Below are 21,184 nucleotides of genomic sequence, written 5' to 3' on the forward strand. Positions count from 1 at the left end.
TTTGAAAATGTGGCTTGCGATGTTTTAAAGCCCATCATTTTGAGACAGAGTTAGGTAGGACTGTCTAAGTCCTCTGAAGTGAGACTCTCCAGTCTGTAACTACTTGTCATTCCTTTCCCAAAGGCCCATGTGCTAAAATCTTGATTGTTAGCCTGTGTAGTACTGGGAGGTTTTAGAGCCATTAGGAGGTGGAGCCCAGGGGGAGGGAGTTAGGGTATTGGGAATATAAAGGAGGAATATGAGAACCTAGCCCACTCCTCTATTTTCTCCCAGCCACTGTGAGGTGAGTAACTTGTTCTGACAACTGCTTTATGCCATGATGCTTTTCTTACCACAGGCACAACGGCAATAGCCAATTGATCATGGACTGGAGACTCAGACCATGAGCCAAAGTTCACCCTTTCATCTTAGAGGTTGCCTATCTATTCTGTACCTAAAGCCAGTTAACATCAGGTGATGCTCCTGTTTTACACTTCATTTTTGTATTTCTATTCTAAAAGTTATGTTTTCATAGTTACAGAACAATGGGGACTGGAGAAACACATTCCCCCACTTTTTTTAACCACTAGATTTTCATGAGAAAATCCAGCTTACATCCTAAGAAATATAGAACCTGGTGAAAAGGAAATACATTTTCCACTATACTTCGTGAGTGTATATACCCAGATGACCTTTTCAGGAATGTCTTTTGCATTTACCTTTTAGTGAAAGAGAGGAAAACAGTCAAGAAATATGGGTTGCATATATGTCTTGCTGTTAGTATTTCAACAGTCAAGCATACATTTTGTTTTTTCCTTTTTTAAAATTAGAAACATGTTTGTTTTACACATCAATCCCAGTTACCTCTCTCTCCCCTCCTCCCCTGCTCCCCACCAGCTCCCTATTCCATCTCCTTTCTGCTCCCCAGGGAGGGTGAGGCCTTCCATGGGGGATCTTCAAAGTCTGTCATATTATTTGGAGCAGGGCCTAGGCCCTCCTCTGTGTGTCTAGGCTGAGAAAATATCCCTCTATGTGTAATGGGCTCCCAAAGTCCATTCACATACTAGGGGTAAATACTGATCCACTGCCAGAGACCCCATAAATTGTCCAGACCTCCTAACTGACACCCACTTACAGGGGGTCTGGGTCCATCCTATGATGGTTTCCCAGCTATCAATCTGGGGTCCATGAGCCCTCTCTTGTTCAGGTCGAATGCGTCGTGGGTCTCTCCAGTCTGTTTTTGACCCCTTTGTTCATCACTCCTCCTTCTCTGCAACTGGATTCCAGGAGTTCAGCTCAGTGTTTAGCTGTAGGTGTCTGCTTCTGCTTCTACCAGCTACTGAATGAAGACTCTAAGATAGCATATAAAGCAGTCATCAATCTCATTATAGGGGAAGGGCATTTAAGGTAGCCTCTCCACTATCATTGTAGATCTCTGGACATTTTCCTAGTGCCAGATTTCTCTTTAAACATATAATGGCTCCCTCTATTATGATATCTCTTTTCTTGCTCTCCTTTATTCTTCCCCCGACTCAATCTTTCTGCTCCCTCATGCCCTCCTCTTGCCTTCTCTTCTTCCCTTCTCTTTCTCCTAACTCCCTCTCCCCTTCCCCCATGTTTACAATTTGCTCAGAAGATCTTGTCCCTCTCCCCTTCACCGGGGGGACTATATATATATATATATATGTATATATATATATATATATATCTTAGGATCATCTTTGTTTCCTAGATTCTCTGGCAATGTGGAGTGTAGGCTGGCAATCCTTTCCTCTATGTCTAAAATCCATATATGAGTGAGTACATACCATGCTTGTCTTTTATTGACTGGGTTACCTCACTCAGGATGGTTTCTTTTTTTTTTTTTTTTTTTGGTTTTTACGAGACAGGGTTTCTCTGTATTGGTTTGGAGGCTGTCGGTCCAACCTGGCCTCGAACTCATAGAGATCCGTCTGCCTCTGCCTCCCGAGTGCTGGGATTAAAGGTGTGCGCCACCAATGCCGGGCAGGGATGGTTTCTTCTAGTGCCACCCATTTGCCTGTGAATTTCAAGGTTCCATTGTTTTTCTCCATTTAAGAGTGGAATTGCTGGTTCCTGTGATAGACTGATTTCTATTTTCCTGAGGAACCACTATACTGATATCCAAAGTGGCTGCATGAGTTTGCACTCCCACCAGCAGTGTAGGAGTGTTCCCCTTTCTCCATATCCTTTTCAGCATAAACTGTCCTTGATGTTTTTGATTTTAGCCATTCTGACAGGATTAAGACAGTATCTCAGAGCTGTTTTGATTTGCATTTCCCTGATGGCTAGGGAGATTGAGCACTTTCTTAAGTGTCTCTCAGCCATTTTATACTCCTCTATTGAGAATTCTCTATCTAGTTCTGTAGCCCACTTTTTAATTGGATACTTTGGTGTTTTGGATCCTTGCTTCTTGAGTTCTTTGTAAATTTTGGAGATCAGCCCTATGTCAGATGTGGGGTTAGTGAATATCTTTTCCCATTCTGTGGGCTACCCGTTTGCCTTGTTGACTGTGTCCTTCGGCTTACAGAAGCTTCTCAGGTTCAGGAGGTCCCATTTATTAATTGTCGACCCCAGTGTCTGTGCTACTGGTGTTATGTTCAGGAAGCAGTCTCCTGTACCAATTCATTCAAGGATACCTCCTACTTTCTCTTCTAAGAGGTTCAGTGTTGAGGTCATTGATCCATTTGGAGTTAAGTTTTGTGCATGGCAATAGAAATGGGTATATCTGCAGTCTTCTACATGCCAGCATCCAGTTATGCCAGCACTATTTGTTGAAGATGTTTTCTTTTTTCCATTGTATAATTTTAGCTTCTTTGTCCAAGATCAGGTATTCACACATGTATGGGTTATTATCAGGGTGTTCAATTTGATTCCATTGGTCCACCTGTCTGTTTTTGTGCCAATACCAAGCTGTTTTCAGGACTATAGCTCTATAATAGAGTTTGAAGTAAGGGATGGTGATGCCTCCAGACGTTGTTTTGTTGTACAGGCTATCCTGGGTCTTTTGTTTTTCCATATAAAGTTGATTATTCTTTCAAGGTCTGTGAAGAATTGTGCTGGGATTTTAATGGGGATTGCATTGAATCTGTAGATTGCTTTTTGCATGATTGCCATTTTTATTACATTGATCCTACCTATCCAAGAGCATGTGAGATCTTTCTATTTTCTGGTGTTTTCTTTAATTTCTTTCTTTAAAGACTCAAAGTTCTTGTGATACAGTCTTTCACTTGTTTGGTTAGCATTATCCCAAGATATTTTATGTTGTTTGTGGCAATTGTAAAGGGTGATGTTCTCTGATTTCTTTCTCAGCCCATTTATCATCTGTATATAGTAGGGCTACTGATTTTTTTTAGTTAATCTTGTATCCTGCCACTTGGCTGAAGGTGTTTATCCCGTGTAGAGTTTGTAGAGTTTTTCCGGGTCACTTATGTAAACTATCATATCATCTCCAAATAGTGACAGTTTGATCTCTTCGTTTCCAATTTGTATCTCCTTGCTCTCCTTTTGTTGTCTTATTGCTATAGCTAGAACTTTAAGCACAGTATTGAAGAGATATGGAGAGACTGGACAGCCTTGTCTTCTTCCTGATTGTGGAGGAATCACGTTGAGTTTCTCTCCATTTAGTTTGATGTTGGCTGTTGGTTTGTTATGTGTTGCTTTTATTATGCTTAATTGTGTTTCTGTTATTCCTGATGTAGGATTTTGTCAAAGGCTTTTTCAGTCTCTAGTGAGATGATCATGTGGTTTTTCTTTTTCAGCTTATTTATATGGGGGATTTCATTGATAGATTTTTGTGTGTTGAACCATCCCTGCATCCCTGGGATAAAGCCTACTTGATCATTGTGGATGATTTCTCTGATGTGTTCTTGGATTAGATTTGCCAGCATTTTATTGAGTTTTTTTGCATCAATGTTCATGAGGGATATTGGTCTGTAGTTTTCTTTCTTAGTTTTGTATGTGTGTGTGTGTGTGTGTGTGTGTGTATCTTAGGTACCAAGGTAATCGTAGCCTTGTAAAGAGTTTGGCAATGAACCTTCTGCTTCTATTGTGTGGAAAAATTTGAGGAGTATTGGTATTAGCTGTTCTTTGAATTTCTGGTAGAATTCTGCACTGAAACCACCTAGCCCTGGGCTTTTTTTTTTTTTTTTTTTTTTTTTGGGAGACGTTTGATGACTGCTTGTATTTCATTAGGGGTTTTAGGTCTGTTTACATTTCTTATCAGTTCTTGATTTAATTTTGGTAAGTAAAATCTATCCAGAAAAATGTCCATTTCCTTTAAAATTTCAAATTTTGTGGAGTACAGGTTTTCAAAGTATGATCTGAAGATTCTCTGGATTTCTTCAGTGTCCATTGTTATGTCCCGCTTTTCATTTCTGATTTTGTTAATTTTCATACTCTCTTTCTTCTTTTGGTTAGTTTGGATAAAGGTTTGTCTGTATTGTTGATTTTCTCTAAGTACCAACTCTTTGTTACATTGAGTCTTTGTATTGTTTTCTTTGTTTCCACTTTATTGATTTCAGCCTTCAATTTGATTATTTTCTGGCATCTACTCCTCTGTGATGAGTTTGCTTCTTTTTGTTCTAAAGCTTTCAGTTGTGCTGTTAATTCTCTAGTGTGACTATTCTCCAGTTTCTTTCATCTTAGCCCTGCTTTCAAAGTGCCCCATAAGTTTGGGTATGTTGTGTCTTCATTTTCATTGAATTCTAGGAATTCTTTAATTTCTTTTGTGTTTCTTTCTTGACTCAAGAATGATGCATATTGTTCAATTTCCATTAGTTTGTAGGGTTTCTGCAATTTGTATTGTTGTTGAATTTTAACTTTAAAACATAGTGGTCTGATAAGATATAGGGTGTTATTCCAATTTTTTTGTACCTGTTGAGGTTTGCTATGTTGCCGAGTATGTGGTTGATTTTAGAAAAGGTTCCACATGGCACTGAGAAGAAGGTATATTCTTTTATGTTTTGATGGTATGTTCTATGGATGTCTGTTAAACTCAATTGGGTCATAACTTCTGTTAGTTCTTTAGTTTCTTTGTTAAGTTTCTGTCTGATGGTCCTGTCTAGTGATGAGAATGGGGTGTTGAGTCTCCCACTCTAAGCGTGTGAAGTTTTATGTGTGATTTGAGTTTTAGTAATATTTCTTTTATGAACTGGGTACCTTCGTATTTGGTGTATAGATGTTCAGAATAGAGACTTCATTCTGGTGGATTTCTCCTGTGATGAATATGAATTGATTTTCTTCATCTCTTTTGATTGGTTTTAGTTTGAAGTCTAATTTGTTAGATACTAGGTTATCCACTCCATCTTGTTTCTTGGGCCCATTTGATTGAAAAATCTTATTCCAATCTTTTATTCTGAGGTAACATCTGTCTTTGAAGTTGAGGTGCATTTCTTGTATGCAGCAGAAGGATGAATTCTCTCTTCATATCCATTCTGTTAGCCTGTGTCTTTTTTATAGATGAGTTAAGATCATTAATATTGAGGGAAATTAGTGACCATTGATTGTTCATTCTTCTTTTGGGTTTGTTGTTGTTGTTGGTATTATGTGTGTGGATTTACCCTGCTTTTCTTTTGCCTTTTGGTAAAGTGGGATTATCTATTGCCTATGTTTTTGTGAGTGTAGTTAACTTCCTTAGGTTGGAGTTTTCCTTCCAGTACTTTCTGTAGGGCTGGATTAGTATATATATATAGTTTAAATCTGGTTTTGTCATGGAATATCTTGTTTTTCCATCTATAGTGATTGAAAGCTTCGCGAGGTATAGTAGTCTGGGCTGGCATCCATGATTTCTTAGTGTTTGTAGAATATCTATCCAGGACCTTTTGGCTTTCAGAATTTCCATGGAGAAGTCAGTTGTAATTCTGATAGGTTTGCCTTTATATGTTACTTGACCTTTTTCCTTTGTTGCTCTTAATATTCTTTTTTATTTTGTATGTTTGGTGTTTTGATTATTATGTGGTGAGGGGACTTTTTTGTGGTCCACTCTATTTATTGTTCTGTAAACTTCTTGTACTTTCATTGGCATGTCTTTCATTAGATTGGGAAAATTTTCTTCTATGATTTTGTTGAATATATTTTCTGCAGCTTTGAGTTAGGTTTCTTCACTGTCATCTATACCCATTATTCTTAGGTTTGGCCTTTTCACGGACACCATATTTCCTGGATATTTTGTGTCAGGAATTTGTTGGACTTAAGATTTTCTTTGGTCAATGAATTTATTTCTCCTAGTGTATCTTCAATGCCTGAGATTCTCTCTTCCATCTCTTGTATTCTGTTGGTTATGCTTGAATTTGTATTTCCTGTTCATTTAACCAGCTTTTCTAATTCCAGCATTCCCTCAGACTTTTTTTTAAATGTCTCTATTCTAGCTTTCAAACCTTGTACTATTTCAATAGTTTCTTGCAAATTTTGGATTGTCTTTTCCTCCATTTCTTGAATTTTTTGTTTTTTTTCTTCCATTTCTTTAAAGGATTTTTCTCATTTCTTCTTTTAGGGTCTCTATTATCTTCATGAAGTTGTTCTTAAGGTCATTTTCTTCTGCTTCATCTGTATTGGATGCTCAGGTCTTGCTGATATAGAGTCTCTAGACTCTGGTGGCATCATATTGGTTTTTCTGTTGTTGAAATTTTTTATTTTTTGGTTTTTTGAGTCAGGGTTTCTCTGTGTAGCTTTGGATCTTATCCTGGCACTTGCTCTGTAGACCAGGCTGGCCTCGAACTCACAGAGATCTGCCTGCCTCTGCCTCCCGAGTGCCCAGCTGAATGTGCCATCTTCCCCTCCTTTCTTCCAGTGGGTACAGGTGGGGTCTCTTCCTCTCCTTGTGGGTATGGGTCCAAGGTTCTTTTCCAGTGGGTGCAATCAGGTCCAATACTCTGATGAATCTGAGGATGGGTGCAGGCGGGTTTGAGACACTCCCTTTCTCTGTGGGTGGAGGTAGGACTAGCACAGTGATGTCAGAAGACTCTGGATGACTTGATCCACCTGGGGTGAGTTGATCTGCCTGCAGTCCCCAGGGCAGGAGATCCCAAAGAGGGCCAGGGGAAGTTGGGCCTGAGACAGGGGCTCATGCTTACCTCTCCCCCTGAGTGGGGGTGGGACTATCACAACAAATGTCAGCAGATGCTGGATGGTTTGGTCCACCTGGGGCTAGTCAACCAGCCTGCAGTTCCTAGGCTAGGAGATCCCAAAGAGGGCAAGCAGCAAGTATATATTTTGTAAGACTCAGTTTTTCATTCAAAAATAAATCTGGTAGTTTTCAGTTATTGGTACAAGATGAGAACAAACCAGGAAGATCACACAACATACTTTCTTCTTTTTTTTATTTTTTATTTTATTTTTTTATTTTTTATTTTTTTTATTTTAATTTTAAATAGCTTGTTTTACATGTCAATCCCAGTTCCCTCTCCCTCCCCTCCTCCCGCACTCCCCTTCCACCCTCCCTCCCACCCTATTGCCAAATCCTTCCACATAGGGGATGTCTAGAGTCTATCATTTTACTCTTGGTAGGGTCAAGGCACTCCCCTAAGAGTCCAGGCTGAGAGAGCATCTCTCTTTGTGCTATAGGCACATGAAGACAGATTGTATACCAGGGATAGACACTGATCCACAGCTCAGAGCCCCATAGGTTGTCCAGGCCTTCTCACTGACACTCACATTTGGGGGGGTCCAGATCAGTCCCATTCTGGCCTCCCCACTGTCGGTCTGGGGTCCAAGAGCACATACTTTCTTCTTTTTAAATTAAAAATACTTATTTTTATGTATATGGAAAATTTTCCTGCTTGTACCAGAAGAGGTACCGGAGGTACAGAAGATTGTGAGCCACCATGGGAGTGCTGGGAATTGAACCGGGTTGTTTGGAAGAGCAGCCAGTGCTCTTAACTGCTGAACAACATGCTTTCTTACACAGTCTTTACAAAGAGTCCCCAACTCCAGTATTTGTTGGTTGTGTTGTTTTTCAAGGATTTATATTATGAAATAACTACCTTTGAATCAGTAACACAAAACATGATACAATTTTCAATAGGTGAAAATGGCATTTGGCAAAGATCTCCTTTTCCTCTCCCACAGGTGCTTATATCCTTGCACTACAGGAAAATATGGACTTTCTCCTATGTTCTTCATGTGATGTCATCATACACGTTTAACAAGATTATTCAGTTGCACACACAGTGTGTTCTCTGCAGTGAACACTCTTCTAACAAAGTCATCTGCCTTGGAAGTATTTAATAGCAGATTCATATTATATGGTTCCCTATTTAGGGATATTTAAGATGTTTCTCCTGTGTTGACGTCAATGAGAAATGTACCCTATAGTTTCAGGTATTGGAAAACTTATTTACCAGTTGGTGGTGCTGTTTTGGGGGAGGTTATGAATCCTTTAGGAGGTAGAGCTTTGTGGGAAGAAGTATATCACTATAGGGATTATAGCTTCAATGTACTTCCCATTTTCTCTCTCTGTTCCTGTGTGTGGATGGAGATGTGATGTCAGCTTCCCTCTCTGTCTGCTGCCACACCCTTCCTGCCATTGTGGATTCTTTCTGGGAGTAGAAGCCAAAATATACTTTCCCCTAAGTTACTTCTGGTCATGGTGTCTTACCATGGCAGCAGCAAGTAATTAGCACACACATTGTGTGTGTGTGTGTGTGTGTGTGTGTGTGTGTGTGTGTGTGGTGTACAGTGTGTGGTATTTCAGTGTTCAGTAAGTAGCATGCACTTAGACATGAGTATGCCTGCATATGAGGTGTAAGTCAGGAGCCTTTGACTTCTCCAAAGTCACACTGGCCAGCATTGCCACAATGTGCATGTAGAACTGTCTGTTTCTCTGGGCCACTGGTAACATATGGTTATCAAAACCTAACAGCTCAGAAGGTTCAGTTTGATGGAATCAATTTGAATTTCTGTAATTGTGATGAATTGAGCACCTTTTAAAAACATCTAAAACCCATCTAGTTTCTGAGACCTGTCCATGGGTTTGTATTATTTTGCCATTGGTTTGTTTGTCTTAAAAACTGACATGTTTCATATGCTGGCACATTCCTGTAATCCCAACATGTAGGAGATGAAGGCTGGAAGGTCAGGAGTTCAAGGCCAGCCAGGGCTACAAGCTATTTGAGACTCTGTATCAGTGATTCTCAACCTTCCTAATGCTATGGCCCTTTAACACAGTTCCTCAAGCTATGGTGACCCCCAACCATAAAATTATTTTTGTTGCTGCTTCATAACTGTAATTTTGCTACTATTAGGAATCACAATGTAAATATTTATATGAGTTATAGATATTTTCTATCAGCTGTCCTTTATCTTAAAATTTTCTTGGGATTGGGGAAATGGCTCAGTGGTTAAGAGCTTGTACCACTCCAGCAGAGGACCCAAGTTCAGTTCCCTGTGTCCATATCAGGTAATTCACAAGCACCTGCAACGTTAGCTCCAGGGGATCCAACTCCCTCTTCTTTTTTCTTTGTTCTTCTTTGTGACAAAGTATTTGTGTGTATCTCTCACTGTCCTTGAACTCGCTCTATAAACCAAGCTGGCCTCTGCCTCCTTAGTGCTGGGATTAAAGGTGCACCACCAATGCCCAGTCCAATCCAATGTCTACTTCTGACCTCTACAGATACCTGCACTCATGTGCACATACCCACACATAGGCATATGCATAAACATAAATTTTAAAAGTCCTTTAAAATTTCTTAAGGTTTTATATTATTAAAAATGTTTCTTGATTGTCTTACATCTTCTTTAATGACCTCCAGATTTTGTGGTATAAAGGACTTGACTCTACACTAAAAATTGATTTTTTTCATGTTTTCTCCTGTGTTGATGTATTTTATTTTAAAATATTTGTCTTCAATATAATCAGAATTTATATTTTGGTTCAAAGACAGACTTGAAGAAAATTTCTTTTTTTTCTAGATGTTTCCAGTTGTTCCACTGCCATTTATCAAATGATTCATTGTTTCCCCAGGTGGTAGGAAAGTGTACTTTTTCATGTACTTAGTTTACATATGAACTGGAGTCTTTTTTGGATTTTGCATTGGATTCTGTTCACTCATCTGCTCATGTTCTAGTTTTACTGTTTTAGTCGATGCTATTCTATGCTGTTTTAATATTTGCTTTGGTGACTCTCATCACTCTGTCATTTTCCCCCAGACAGTTTGTGGCTATTTCTGACTGCTTAGCTCTCCGTTTCTACAGAATCAGCCTCTATAGTCAGAAAAATATATAGCTCCATATATCTTGGTGGAACATAGGAAGTTTATAGACTGAGTACTTGTGAGGAGTATTTAGTTTTTAAAATCAGTGTTTTGTATGTTTATTAAAGTACCACTCTTGGAGAAGGTGCCATGTGTGTACTGGTAAGACTGATTTCTTTAAGTGCCACCCTTGGAGAAGGTGCCATGTGTGTACAGGTAAGATTGAAGCAGCCCAAAAGGGTAGATGGGAAAACATGAGCGAACCTTTCTGTTCTGAGCCTTACTCTCCCTGTTGGCTTTAGAGGCATGAGTCTCAGGTGTGTGTTCAAGATACTCTGAGCACGATCTGAACAGGGAAGAGCTCTTGGACCCCAGACCGACAGCGGGGAGGTCAGCATGGGACTGATCCAGACCCCCGAATGTGAGTGTCAGTGAGGAGGCCTGGACAACTTATGGGGTCCTGAGCAGTGGATCAGTGTTTATCCCTGGAATACAAACAGACATCATGTGGCCATAGCACAAAGAGGGATGCTCTCTCAGCCTGGACTCTTAGGGGAGTGCCTGGACCCTACCCTGAGTGAAATGACAGACTCTAGATATCCCCTATGTGGAAGGAATTGGCAATAGGGTGGGAGGATGGGAGGATGGTGGGAGGGTGTGGGAGGAGGGGAGGGAGAGGGAACTGGGATTGACATGTAAAACAAGCTATTTAAAATTAAAATAAAAAATTAAAAAAAGATACTCTGAGCACAACTTGGTGTAGATACTCACACATACAGGCTGGCCTACCTCTCAATTTTTAAGCAGTATTGTAGCAAATATTTTTCTTCATATACCTTTAAGTGGGGACATTCCTAAAAGCAGTTTCCAGGTACAGAATTACCATCCAGAGCAAGGGTTCTCAACCTTCCTGATGACTTGACCCTTTAACACAGTTTCTCATGTTGTTGTGGTGACCCCCAACCAAAAAACATTTACTTCATAAATGTAATTTTGCTACTGTTATGAATCATAATGTAAATTATTTTAGAGATAGAGTTTTGACAAAGGGTCATGACCCACAGGTTGGGAGCCACTGATCTAGAAGGAATAAAGATGTACTCATAACTGACAGGTGTGGTGGTGTGTACCTGTATATCTAGTACTTGGGAGACTGAGGCAGGGGCTCCCAAGTTGAATGCCAGTCTGGGGTATGCAGTGAGATCCTGTCTTATCAAATAAACAACACAAACAAAGAAGTACACTGACAATATGAATATTTTTAGCACTGTCTAACTGTGTCCTTACAAAAGGCTATGCTAGAAACAGATGTCTTGTTTTTATTGCTACAATAAAAAGATTGTACAATTTTAACAAATATTGCTATATTGCCCTACATATCTTAAGGCAATTTATCAGTTATCTCCCATTTGAATTTGCCTTCCATTTGGATTATTATGTTTCAGTTGCTGTAAAAATAGATTTTTCTATGAGTTAAATACCGTTTAAGATTTGATCAAATAAATTTCACACAGATTTTCAGAATTCCCAGGAATTGGTGATGCTGTTGGGTAAAAGTTTGGTGTGTGAGAGTTGCTGCTCAGAGGAAGGTTTTGCACCCTTCCAGCCTGGGGTAGCCTGTGTTACTGGGGTTTCTATTTGTCTTAAGCCTCAACTGAAGCAAGATGATAACTTGGACCTTCTTGCCCCCAGCACCACCCAAGGAGTAAGTGTCAACTGTGTATAATTTTCCTAGTCTGTGCTACTATTTTATTTTATAGCAACAGTGAGTGAATGAAGACAAAAGCGCCACAGGTCTTGACTAAATGTTTCCTGAGGAGGCTGCAAAGGAGAAATCCCATCATGCTGTTCTACAAAGCACAGGGCTGAAAATGCTCTTCTAATGCCTCCTCTCTTAGGAAACAAATTCACTCAAAGTCTTCTTTGGTTCTCCTTTCTCTCCCTGTTTTTCAATTCAAATGGCAGCTATTCAGCTATGCTGCTTCTCACTCCTGAGAACTCTAGTGCCATCTTGTCTCCTGGCTCTCTGTTTCTTTTCCTAGATTTTATTCTAGAACTTTTGTTTGGATACCATTTACTTCTTTCAATTGTGTTCCCACTCAATAAAACTAAATCATCACCCCTGAAGGGGAAAGGGGATTACAAATACTCCTGATTAGCTTTTATGTTCCAGTCATAAGAAAAATGATGCTCATATACCAAACCAAGCACCACTCACATGCTATTTCATAACCAACAAGTGTGCCCCACACTGCCAGTATCACCACTTGGGAATGGAGATACTGAGGTCCATTGGGGTTTGGTCATCTATTCAAGGTAACAGACTTAAGCCACATTAAAGTTACCTACTGGCCCGGTTCTCTTTCCTGGGTTCTTAAAAATATGTGGCATCAAGTCTCAAGGGCTCGAGAGTAGTCTTAACTGTTTCTGCATGGTGACCTAGTTTGATCTCTGCTTGTCTAAATCCATGTACTTTAGTCTACTAATGCCCCCTGGCCCCACCTCAACCACTAAACTGACCTCAAGACCTGGCATCATATCACCGGGCTGGCACAGTTCAGCATCGAGGGTTTCTCTGGATGGTACCACTTCTTCTTCGGCATCCCTCCCAGTTACAGTGTTGACAGGCTGCCTGAGTTCCTGCCCTGTGACTGCAGCTTTGCCATTCAGTCTAACCCTTGCTTGTCAATTGCTGCCCTGAAAGGCTTTTACTTCCAGTTCCATTTTATCATGAGCTGCCTGCCTGGGGGGCTGAATGCAGCCATGGGCCAGGCTGCTGACTGGACTAATGGCAGATGCTGAGGTGAGGCACTGGTGCCAAAGGTCTGTCTGTTTCTGCTGTACATCACCAGTGCTGCTCATCTGGCTGTGGGAGGGTTACATGGCCAAAATTTGGGGACATGAATACCTCAGTGGAGGTGGAAGCTCTATTAATGGGGAAAGAAAGTGACACAAGGGAGCACAGAAAAGTCCATGTGACTCTGGGTGATGTGGAGGAGGGGAGGGTGACCATGACCATCTAATTGGGGTCATCCAGCTCAGCTTTTGGGAAAGGGGCTCTTCTTGGCCATGTATAGGCATGTGTCCTCATGGTTTCACCATCTCCTAAAGCAAAGTTCCCTGTGATTTGGACCAGTTTGGGTAGGTGCCAGTCAAAGAGACTTCACTAGACCCCACCCCTGCTCTCTCTCTCTCTCTCTCTCTCTCTCTCTCTCTCTCTCTCTCTCTCTCTCTCTCTCTCTCTCTCTCTCTCTTTGTCTCTCTCTGTCTCTCTCTGTCTCTATCTGTGTGTGTGTTTATAGTTCTAACCTAGGCTGCTTTCCCATTATGTTTGGGTAGATTCGTGCTGTTGGCTGCCTCTGAGCCCTGTTCTGGAAGTGGCACTGCCTGAGCCCCTCTGAACATCTGGATCTCACGGTCCCAGAGGTGAGGCGGGAGTGAGACTAGAGTCCTTCCCCAGCTCCTTTGCTTAGTGTAGTTGCATTGTCTCTTTCAACTTTAAGGCATACTGGGAGATGACACCATTAAACAGAGGTAGAGACTGGGGACACAGTATCAGTCAAAGGATTTGGGGCCTCATCCTCTGGGACCCTCAAGCTGAATATCACATGCTGAACTGGAATAATTAGAATCATTACACTTTCAGGATCCTGGAGGGGCCCATGGGCTTTAGGACAAATTCTGATGAGGAAACAGAGTTCCAAGAATGCAAACAAAATGATGGGTGTTACACTCACTACCGAGCACTTTCTCCAGGGCAGGCTCTGCTCTAAGCACTTGTTATAGCTCAGAATTCTCCAGACTCTACAAGGCTGACATGACTACTACCTTTGCCTCATGAAAGAAAAAAACCGATGCATAAAGGGATTAAGTAACTTGCCCATAATCACAAAGTAAGTAACCAGAATTTGAACTTGGAAAACCTTGATTCAGAGCCAAAGATTTTAGTCATTGTATATCACTACTTCTGACAATCATGGAACACCATTGTTGTTTTATTATAAATAACAAATAAAATCAGGTTGTTCCCCCCTCGCCGTGTGTGTGTGTGTGTGTGTGTGTGTGTGTGTGTGTGTGTGTGTGTGTTTGGTTCTTGAGGCAAGATCTTGCTAGTAGCTGAGATTTGCTTGAAACCTACTAGTTAGCCCAAGCTGGCCTTGAATTCATGATCCTCTGACTTCCATCTCCTGAGTGCAGGTATGCACTACCACTAGGTGATAGCTTTAATTAGCAACAGTGATTAAAAGTCTCAAAAGCAAAAATTGTATGAACTCTACGGTTTGGCAGAAATGTGTTATCTCTAGTGATTTAAAGGAGATGAGAAAAGAGATCTAGGTCCCATAGATAAATAAACCATTTCAAATTGGAAATACTGCTTGCTTATTGATTGTCCTGCCATGAATGGTGTGGGACTTCCATGGGCTAGTTGAAAGAATCTCCTAGATCAATCAATTGAGCCTGTGTCAGAGCCTACCTTGACCTGATATCTTCTACCAGGGACACCCTGAGAGCTCAGATAATCGTGAACAATGCATGAACTCTCTAGGACAGTGGTTCCCAACATGTGGGTCACCTAAGACTATTGGAAAAAACCAGTTGTGCAGTAGCAACAAGAATAACTTTATGGTTGGGGAGTTCATCACAATGTGAAGAACTGGATTAAAGAGTCACAGCATTAGGTAGTTTAAAAGTCACCTCTCTGCGACATTACCAGGAGTGGTAGATAGTCAAAGCTCACAGGTGTCTGTAGGAGCTATGGAAAGCTAGTTGCTTACAGAGGTAAGGCAGCCTGGATGGGAACATACTGCCATGGAAGGAAGAAGAGGACTGTTGTTCTACCCAGCTGGCCACAGTCTATGGAGACAGAGAAGGAACCAAGCAGTGGTGGGTCAGCCCAGGTCAGGGACAGCACCAGGAGCTCTGGGGCTCCAGGAGGAGGAACAGCAGGCCAAGACTTCCTAGGGAAGACACCACTGAACTAAGACCAGGAGCTGTGAGCAGAAAAGAGCAGGAGGAAGAAGGGGAAAGCACACTATCAAAGTCTAGGTGACTCAGAACAGCAGTCAAAGCCACTGCAGTCCAGTGTGGGCTTGTACCTTTTCAGTTGAGGGCAGAGAGTTCCCTGAAAGAAACAAGCACCTGTAAGGAGACGTGTCCACAAGTCTGTCTTTCCTACCCCTACTGTGAATTTCTTCTTTGTGGAGATGATATGGTTCCTTACCCCAAATCTACTCTTGATGCAATTGCCCACCCATGCCCTCTTCCTTTTGCCACAAGGTCCTTAATTTTAGTTCTGCAATCACAATAAACTATTTTCTGCCTCAGGTTCTTTGCATAAGCTTTCAACTATACATAAAATGATTTCCCCCTCTATACTTTTGGGCCATAACTTAAATGGTTATTACTCAGGGTGACCTCAACACTCACAGTGGAGTCCTTCTTACTCTTTGGTCTCTTTAAGTCATCACCACCTGTTTCTTTTCATTTACTACAATTTGTAACTATTTACTAATTATTTATTAGCCTCCCCCTCATTTGCCTTGCATGTGGTATGCAGGTTCTCTCCTATTGAGCCACACCCCTAGACCTCTTTCTTTTCGTTCCTTTTATTGTCTCTGTTAGAATGTAGGCTTGTGAAGGAATCTCTGCCCTTCCCCTCTTCCTCCTCCCAGACTACTCTCTGATTCCTTCTTCTTTCTTCCCCTCCCAGTCTTTTCTTCTCCCTTTCCTTCCCCCCAGAGAGCTGGAAGACGAGCCCAGATGAGAAGGGGCTCTTTTAAAGGAAGCAGTTATGATCCTAACTGGGGGATGGCATGGCTTGGATTTTATAAAGCTGACCCTGGGCAGCAAGGGTGATTGGAATAGGACTTGAAGGCAGGAACACCAGGAGACTAGTCTGACATGTACACAAAGGATGTACACTTTGATGTGATGAGCGTGATGCTGGTGGACTGAAAGGAATGAACCTAAAAGAGGAGGCAGAAGCTGGGTTGTGGAGAGGTGAGCATCAAGGATGGCAACTGGCCCTCTAGCGTGGATAACTGGGTGAATGGGCACCATGTTTACCCCAGGATCCAGTTGAAAGCCAGACACCCAGTCAAATTTGCAGCTGCTGACTTACAAGTTGTAACTGTGGGGTAAAGTATCCCTAAACTTGCATTGGGGTGATTTTCCATTTCATCCTCCTGCCTCTTCCTGCCTGGGGCTATCCATCAGTGGCCTAGCACGCTGGCCAGAGACTCATGTTTCTTTTTTTAAGCATCGTTATATTTTTTATTAGTCTGCATAAATCGCATACATCCATAGCATTCAATGTCATATTTGAATACATGCATATACAGTGTGCTAATCAAAGCCAATCATCATTTATCTCCCCTCCCCTTCCCAACAGCTTCTCATCACTATTCTACATTTAGTTCTACTTCCACAAGTGTATATAATTTATTTGACTTAACTTTAACATAATGTTCTTCGGTTCCACCCAAACTCCTCTCACCCTACCTCCAAATCAACTCAAAACAGATCAAGGACCTAAAATAAGACCCCGAACTAGGAAACTACTAGAAGAAAACAGAAACACTTCAAGACACTTCAAGGTACAGTCAACAGGATAACCAAATGGGACTACATCATTTGAACAAAGTCACACAGCAAAGGAAACAATCAACGGAACAGACAGACATCTACAGAATGGGAAAAAGCTTTACCAGCTGTTCATCTGACAAAGATTAATATACTAACTATTTAATGAACTCAAAATTTCTGAACAGCAAATCCATCAAGTCATCCAAATTAAAGATCAGAAAACAGGGATGAAATGATGGTTCAATCAGTAAAGTGTTCTCTTCAGGAACACAAGGACTTGAGTTTGATTCTCTGCACCCACAGAAGTAAGTTGGGAGCACATGACTGAGGAGACAGAGATGGGAAGAAACTTGGGAGCTCACTGTCCACTTAATCTAGCCTGATTGGTGAGTCTTAGGACTCAGGGAGACACCGTGACTCTAATAACAAGGTGATGGCTCCTGAGAAATGACACCCAAGATTGATAATCTGGTCTCCACCAGTATGTACATACATGTATATACTCCTGTGCATATTTGTGAGCACACACACACACACGCACGCACACACACACACACACACACACACACACACACACACACACACACACACAAACCTACAAATCAACCAGAGAACTTCTCAAAAGAAGAAATACACATGGCTAACAAAGACAGCAACGTTATTTCCAATTCCCAGGCCTCATTGACCACCAGGAAGCATTGACCTCTCTTTCCTAAAGAAGGGGTGCATATTCTGCCCCCCACTGTTTCTAGCCTGTAGCATCATTACTGCCAATGCCTCTGCAGTAATTTGTCATTAATTTTCTTGGGACTTTACAGTTATAGTAACAATAAAGTTATACCCAACAGAATCATTATAATTACTCATTACTAATGTGATTAGTATTTTTGTTCATTTTTATTTGAAATCCAATAGCATAACATTTATATCCAGTAATACCCATTGTGGTTTTTAATGCTTGTGAAAATAGCTGTGAGGTATAAGTCCAAAATAAGGAAAGAACACAATGCTTTTTTTGGGAAAAGAGATTTTAGTTGTATCATGGCTGGAATGGGCTCTTTGATAGAGAATATAAAGTGTATGAAGGGTTGGGAACAGAGAATTTGTTGAAGTTTTCAAAGAAGCCCTCTGGTTGCACAGAGGACGTATTTCTATTCTAGGAGGATCCGTCTTCTTGCTCCATTTTTATGTTGCTTCCTCCCTGATTTACAGAAAAATATAAGTTGTGTGCTTGCAGGGAAGGATACTTAAGACCATGACTCTTTTGGAACTGAAGGGACCCTGAAATTACTGAACTGGATTTTCAAGGAGCTAGGAGATGGGTGCCACCGCTAGCTGAGGCTCTGTTCAGACTTGGCAGGAAGTGGGATGACTGGGTGTGGTCAGGCAGGTTCATAAGTGGGAAGTGGCTGTTCAGTGTCATGGGGCCCATGCTGTGAAATTCATAGCATTTTCCATGTTGAAATTCTCATCAGATTTGGAACAAGGGTCCCTTGTATGCTTGGAGCCCTACATTTGTGACTAGATTCTGTGTATAGGCTTTAGAGCTAGACAAACTTGGGCTTGAAGTCCTGGGCTTTTCTGTGATTGACTATACCTTCCTCTCATCTGTAGAACTTGACTACTAACATGGGCATCTCATACTTTGATGCAAGGAGGGTTAATGAAAGATATACCCAATACACAGGAGGTCGAAGAGGTGGTGTTAGGTAGACACACAAGCAGGAAGATTCCTTGCAGCAAGTTGGGCAAGGTCACACCACAATGAGACTTTATGTTCACCAATAAAATATAACCCCAGTTTAAATTTAAAATTGTGTGTGTGTGTGTGTGTGTGTGTGTGTACATGCCACAATATACATACAGAGATCAGTGGACAAGTTTAAGGAGTTGGTTCTCTCCCTTCATCTTTATGCAGATTCCAGGAACTGAATTCAGATTGAGATCTCCAGCTTGTGTGGCAGCTGCCTTTACCTGCTGAGCCATCTGTCTGGCTCACAGCCTCAATTTTTGGATGGTTTCTGCATATTTCTCAAGAAACCTCTCAAGAATGTCAACAAGGGAAACTGGCTCTGTTGGGAAGACACCTCGATCTTGAATTCACTTGCCAGCTTCATCATTTCTTTGTAACAAATGGTTTTCAGCATCCCATTCCTCAGATGATCACAATTTCATGCCTGAGGCTAGGAAGTGGCCCTTTGTGATTCCAGACAAAGGGTCCCCATTGGCAAGCCAGACACGCTAGTGCCAAAATGGAGGGGGACACTCATAACTTAGCTATTTCATGAAGAGCTATGCAACTCTGAGGCATATCAGAGGCAGAGAAACTGGGCAGTTATAAGGCTGACCCTGCATGCTGGAGATGTATCTCTGTTAGTAGCAAGTTGTCCTAACATACATAAAGTTCTAAGTTTGATCCTGAGCACTGCATAAAAATTGGCACAGTGGTGCATATCTGCCATCCTAGGAAGATTAAGAGTCTTAGGTCATCTTCAGTTACAAAGAAGGGTGATTTGATAATTAATACCATGCAATGTCAAACATTTAATCAAACTTATTGTCTCAAACAAGTAGAAGAGACTTCAAATCAAATTGAGCAGAAACACAAGCTCATTCTGAAACCCCGCCTCCAGCCTATAGTCCAAAAAGATCCCCTAGGGAAGTATGAAGGAGCAGGGTGACTTCAGTTGCATTCAATTCAGGATTGTGGACAGCTTGGAGACCAGATGGTAGACTTCAGGAAGGCACTGGGTCTGAGCTCTGCCCACCCCCTCAGTCTGTTCAGGCTTCTGAGCACACATCCATCAGAACACAACAGGGGGACCATGTATTTGGGTCCCTCCATCATCTGGGGAGATGCAGGATAACAGGAGGAGGATGGTGGTCTCTCAGTGACCTGTACTGTGAAATGGCCACACCCCAAACACAGCTTTCCCTTTCCTTGTCCAGAACAGCTGTGGCCAGTGAGGCATGGCTGCCTGAGTAGCTTTCTCTAGCCAGAGGGGCTTCTGTGGGAATGGCAGCTAAGGCTAGGCTATCATCTCTTGACAACAAACCACAAAATCTGCTATTCCTGCAAGAACTTCTCAGTCTCCATTTGCTACTAACTAGCCCAGGCTTTTGATGAGGGATGGCCCACTGTTAGGTAAACACATTGGCAACAACAGTGGGTGATTTATCCTGCCTTCCTCAGTAGATGCTAGGACCCAGATAATAGGCCAGCTCCTAGACCCCAGGGCTCATGCGATATGGCTCACAGCAGTTATATCAGTACATGATGATTATGACTAATGACCAGAGAATTTATCAGACACTACAAGATACTTTTGCAAAACACCACATGCCAACACATAAAGCGTCTATTTTCAGAAGCGACAATTTGCTTAGACAGCTTGAACATCATCCTCCACCCTCAAAACCCATAGTATGAAACCATAAATCACCCTTCTCACTCTCAGGAGACCAAAGGTCTGTCATCCCAACAACCAGCTGACAGCAGCATTTAGCATACAGAAGCCAGAAGGCGCACGATTCAGGGAGAGAAACCAAGATTCTCCAAAGCAGCCCATAGAGCCCCCATCAAGCACATTCCACTGCATATTTTAAGCCCAGGGATGCTCTGACCTCATTTCTAGCTGTTGGTTGAGTTTGTTCTTACCTGTTGTCGAATCTCTTCCTCCATTTTTACTGGTGAGCCCAGTTCAGCAACTTGCTTGACACCTTCGCTGGCGTACCCTCCATACTCCCATAGCACGTAGTTCTTGGAGTGGGACCCGCCAATGATGGCAGACCAGTGATTGGCTCGACCTGGAAGTCAATCAGGATGTAGACATCAGTGTGGCTGGAACTGACATTCAAGCCTCTTCAGTGATGGGGAGGAGGGAAACTGTTCAAAATTCAGCCGGTACTGATCAGGCATTACCCTGTCTTAATCCAACACTACTCAGGGATTAGAATCTCTACTAACCAGAAATCTGGAGATCATGCTGACAAGTGAACAGCAGGTGCCTCAAGGAGATAGTCTAGGACACCTCTGTCTGAGGGGCTCTTTGAAAGGGGGGCAGTTGGGAGAATTTGAAATGTTGTTCAGATTTGTAAGACAAAATAGAGAGGAAGGGCTACTTCTTGCAGCTCAGAAACATGAATTAACACTGAGCTTGGAAAGCCATCAGTAATTGAGCATTGCGGTGTCGCTGTCAATGGAGAATTAGGAGACAATACCACGGAGGAAAAAGGAACCTGCTCAGATGGTATTGCTCTAAATGCTTCAGGGGTTTGGATGTTATTGGAAAAGGTCTGGAAGCCACTGAAGGGTTCTGATCAGGAGAGTGACGGGATTGCATTTGAAGTTTAGATAAATCAGTTAGGCAGCAGGGTGAAGAATGCAACCGAGGGAGCAGAATGGAGTGGAG

At 41.8% G+C, this 21,184-nt stretch overlaps 1 protein-coding gene across 1 annotated transcript in view; it reads right to left on the reverse strand.

Annotated features, from left to right (window-relative positions):
- The window catches only part of Spon1 (spondin 1), a 291,806-nt gene that overhangs the window by 108,866 nt on the left and 161,756 nt on the right, over positions 1-21,184 (reverse strand). Inside the window, exon 6 of the mRNA XM_005075650.4 lies at positions 20,431-20,579. Coding sequence (XP_005075707.1) covers positions 20,431-20,579 — 149 coding nt within the window. The remainder of the gene's footprint in view (positions 1-20,430; positions 20,580-21,184) is intronic.

The sequence above is a fragment of the Mesocricetus auratus genome, unplaced genomic scaffold (genome assembly GCF_017639785.1).
Source record: "Mesocricetus auratus isolate SY011 unplaced genomic scaffold, BCM_Maur_2.0 Super-Scaffold_4256, whole genome shotgun sequence".
NCBI lineage: Eukaryota > Metazoa > Chordata > Mammalia > Rodentia > Cricetidae > Mesocricetus > Mesocricetus auratus.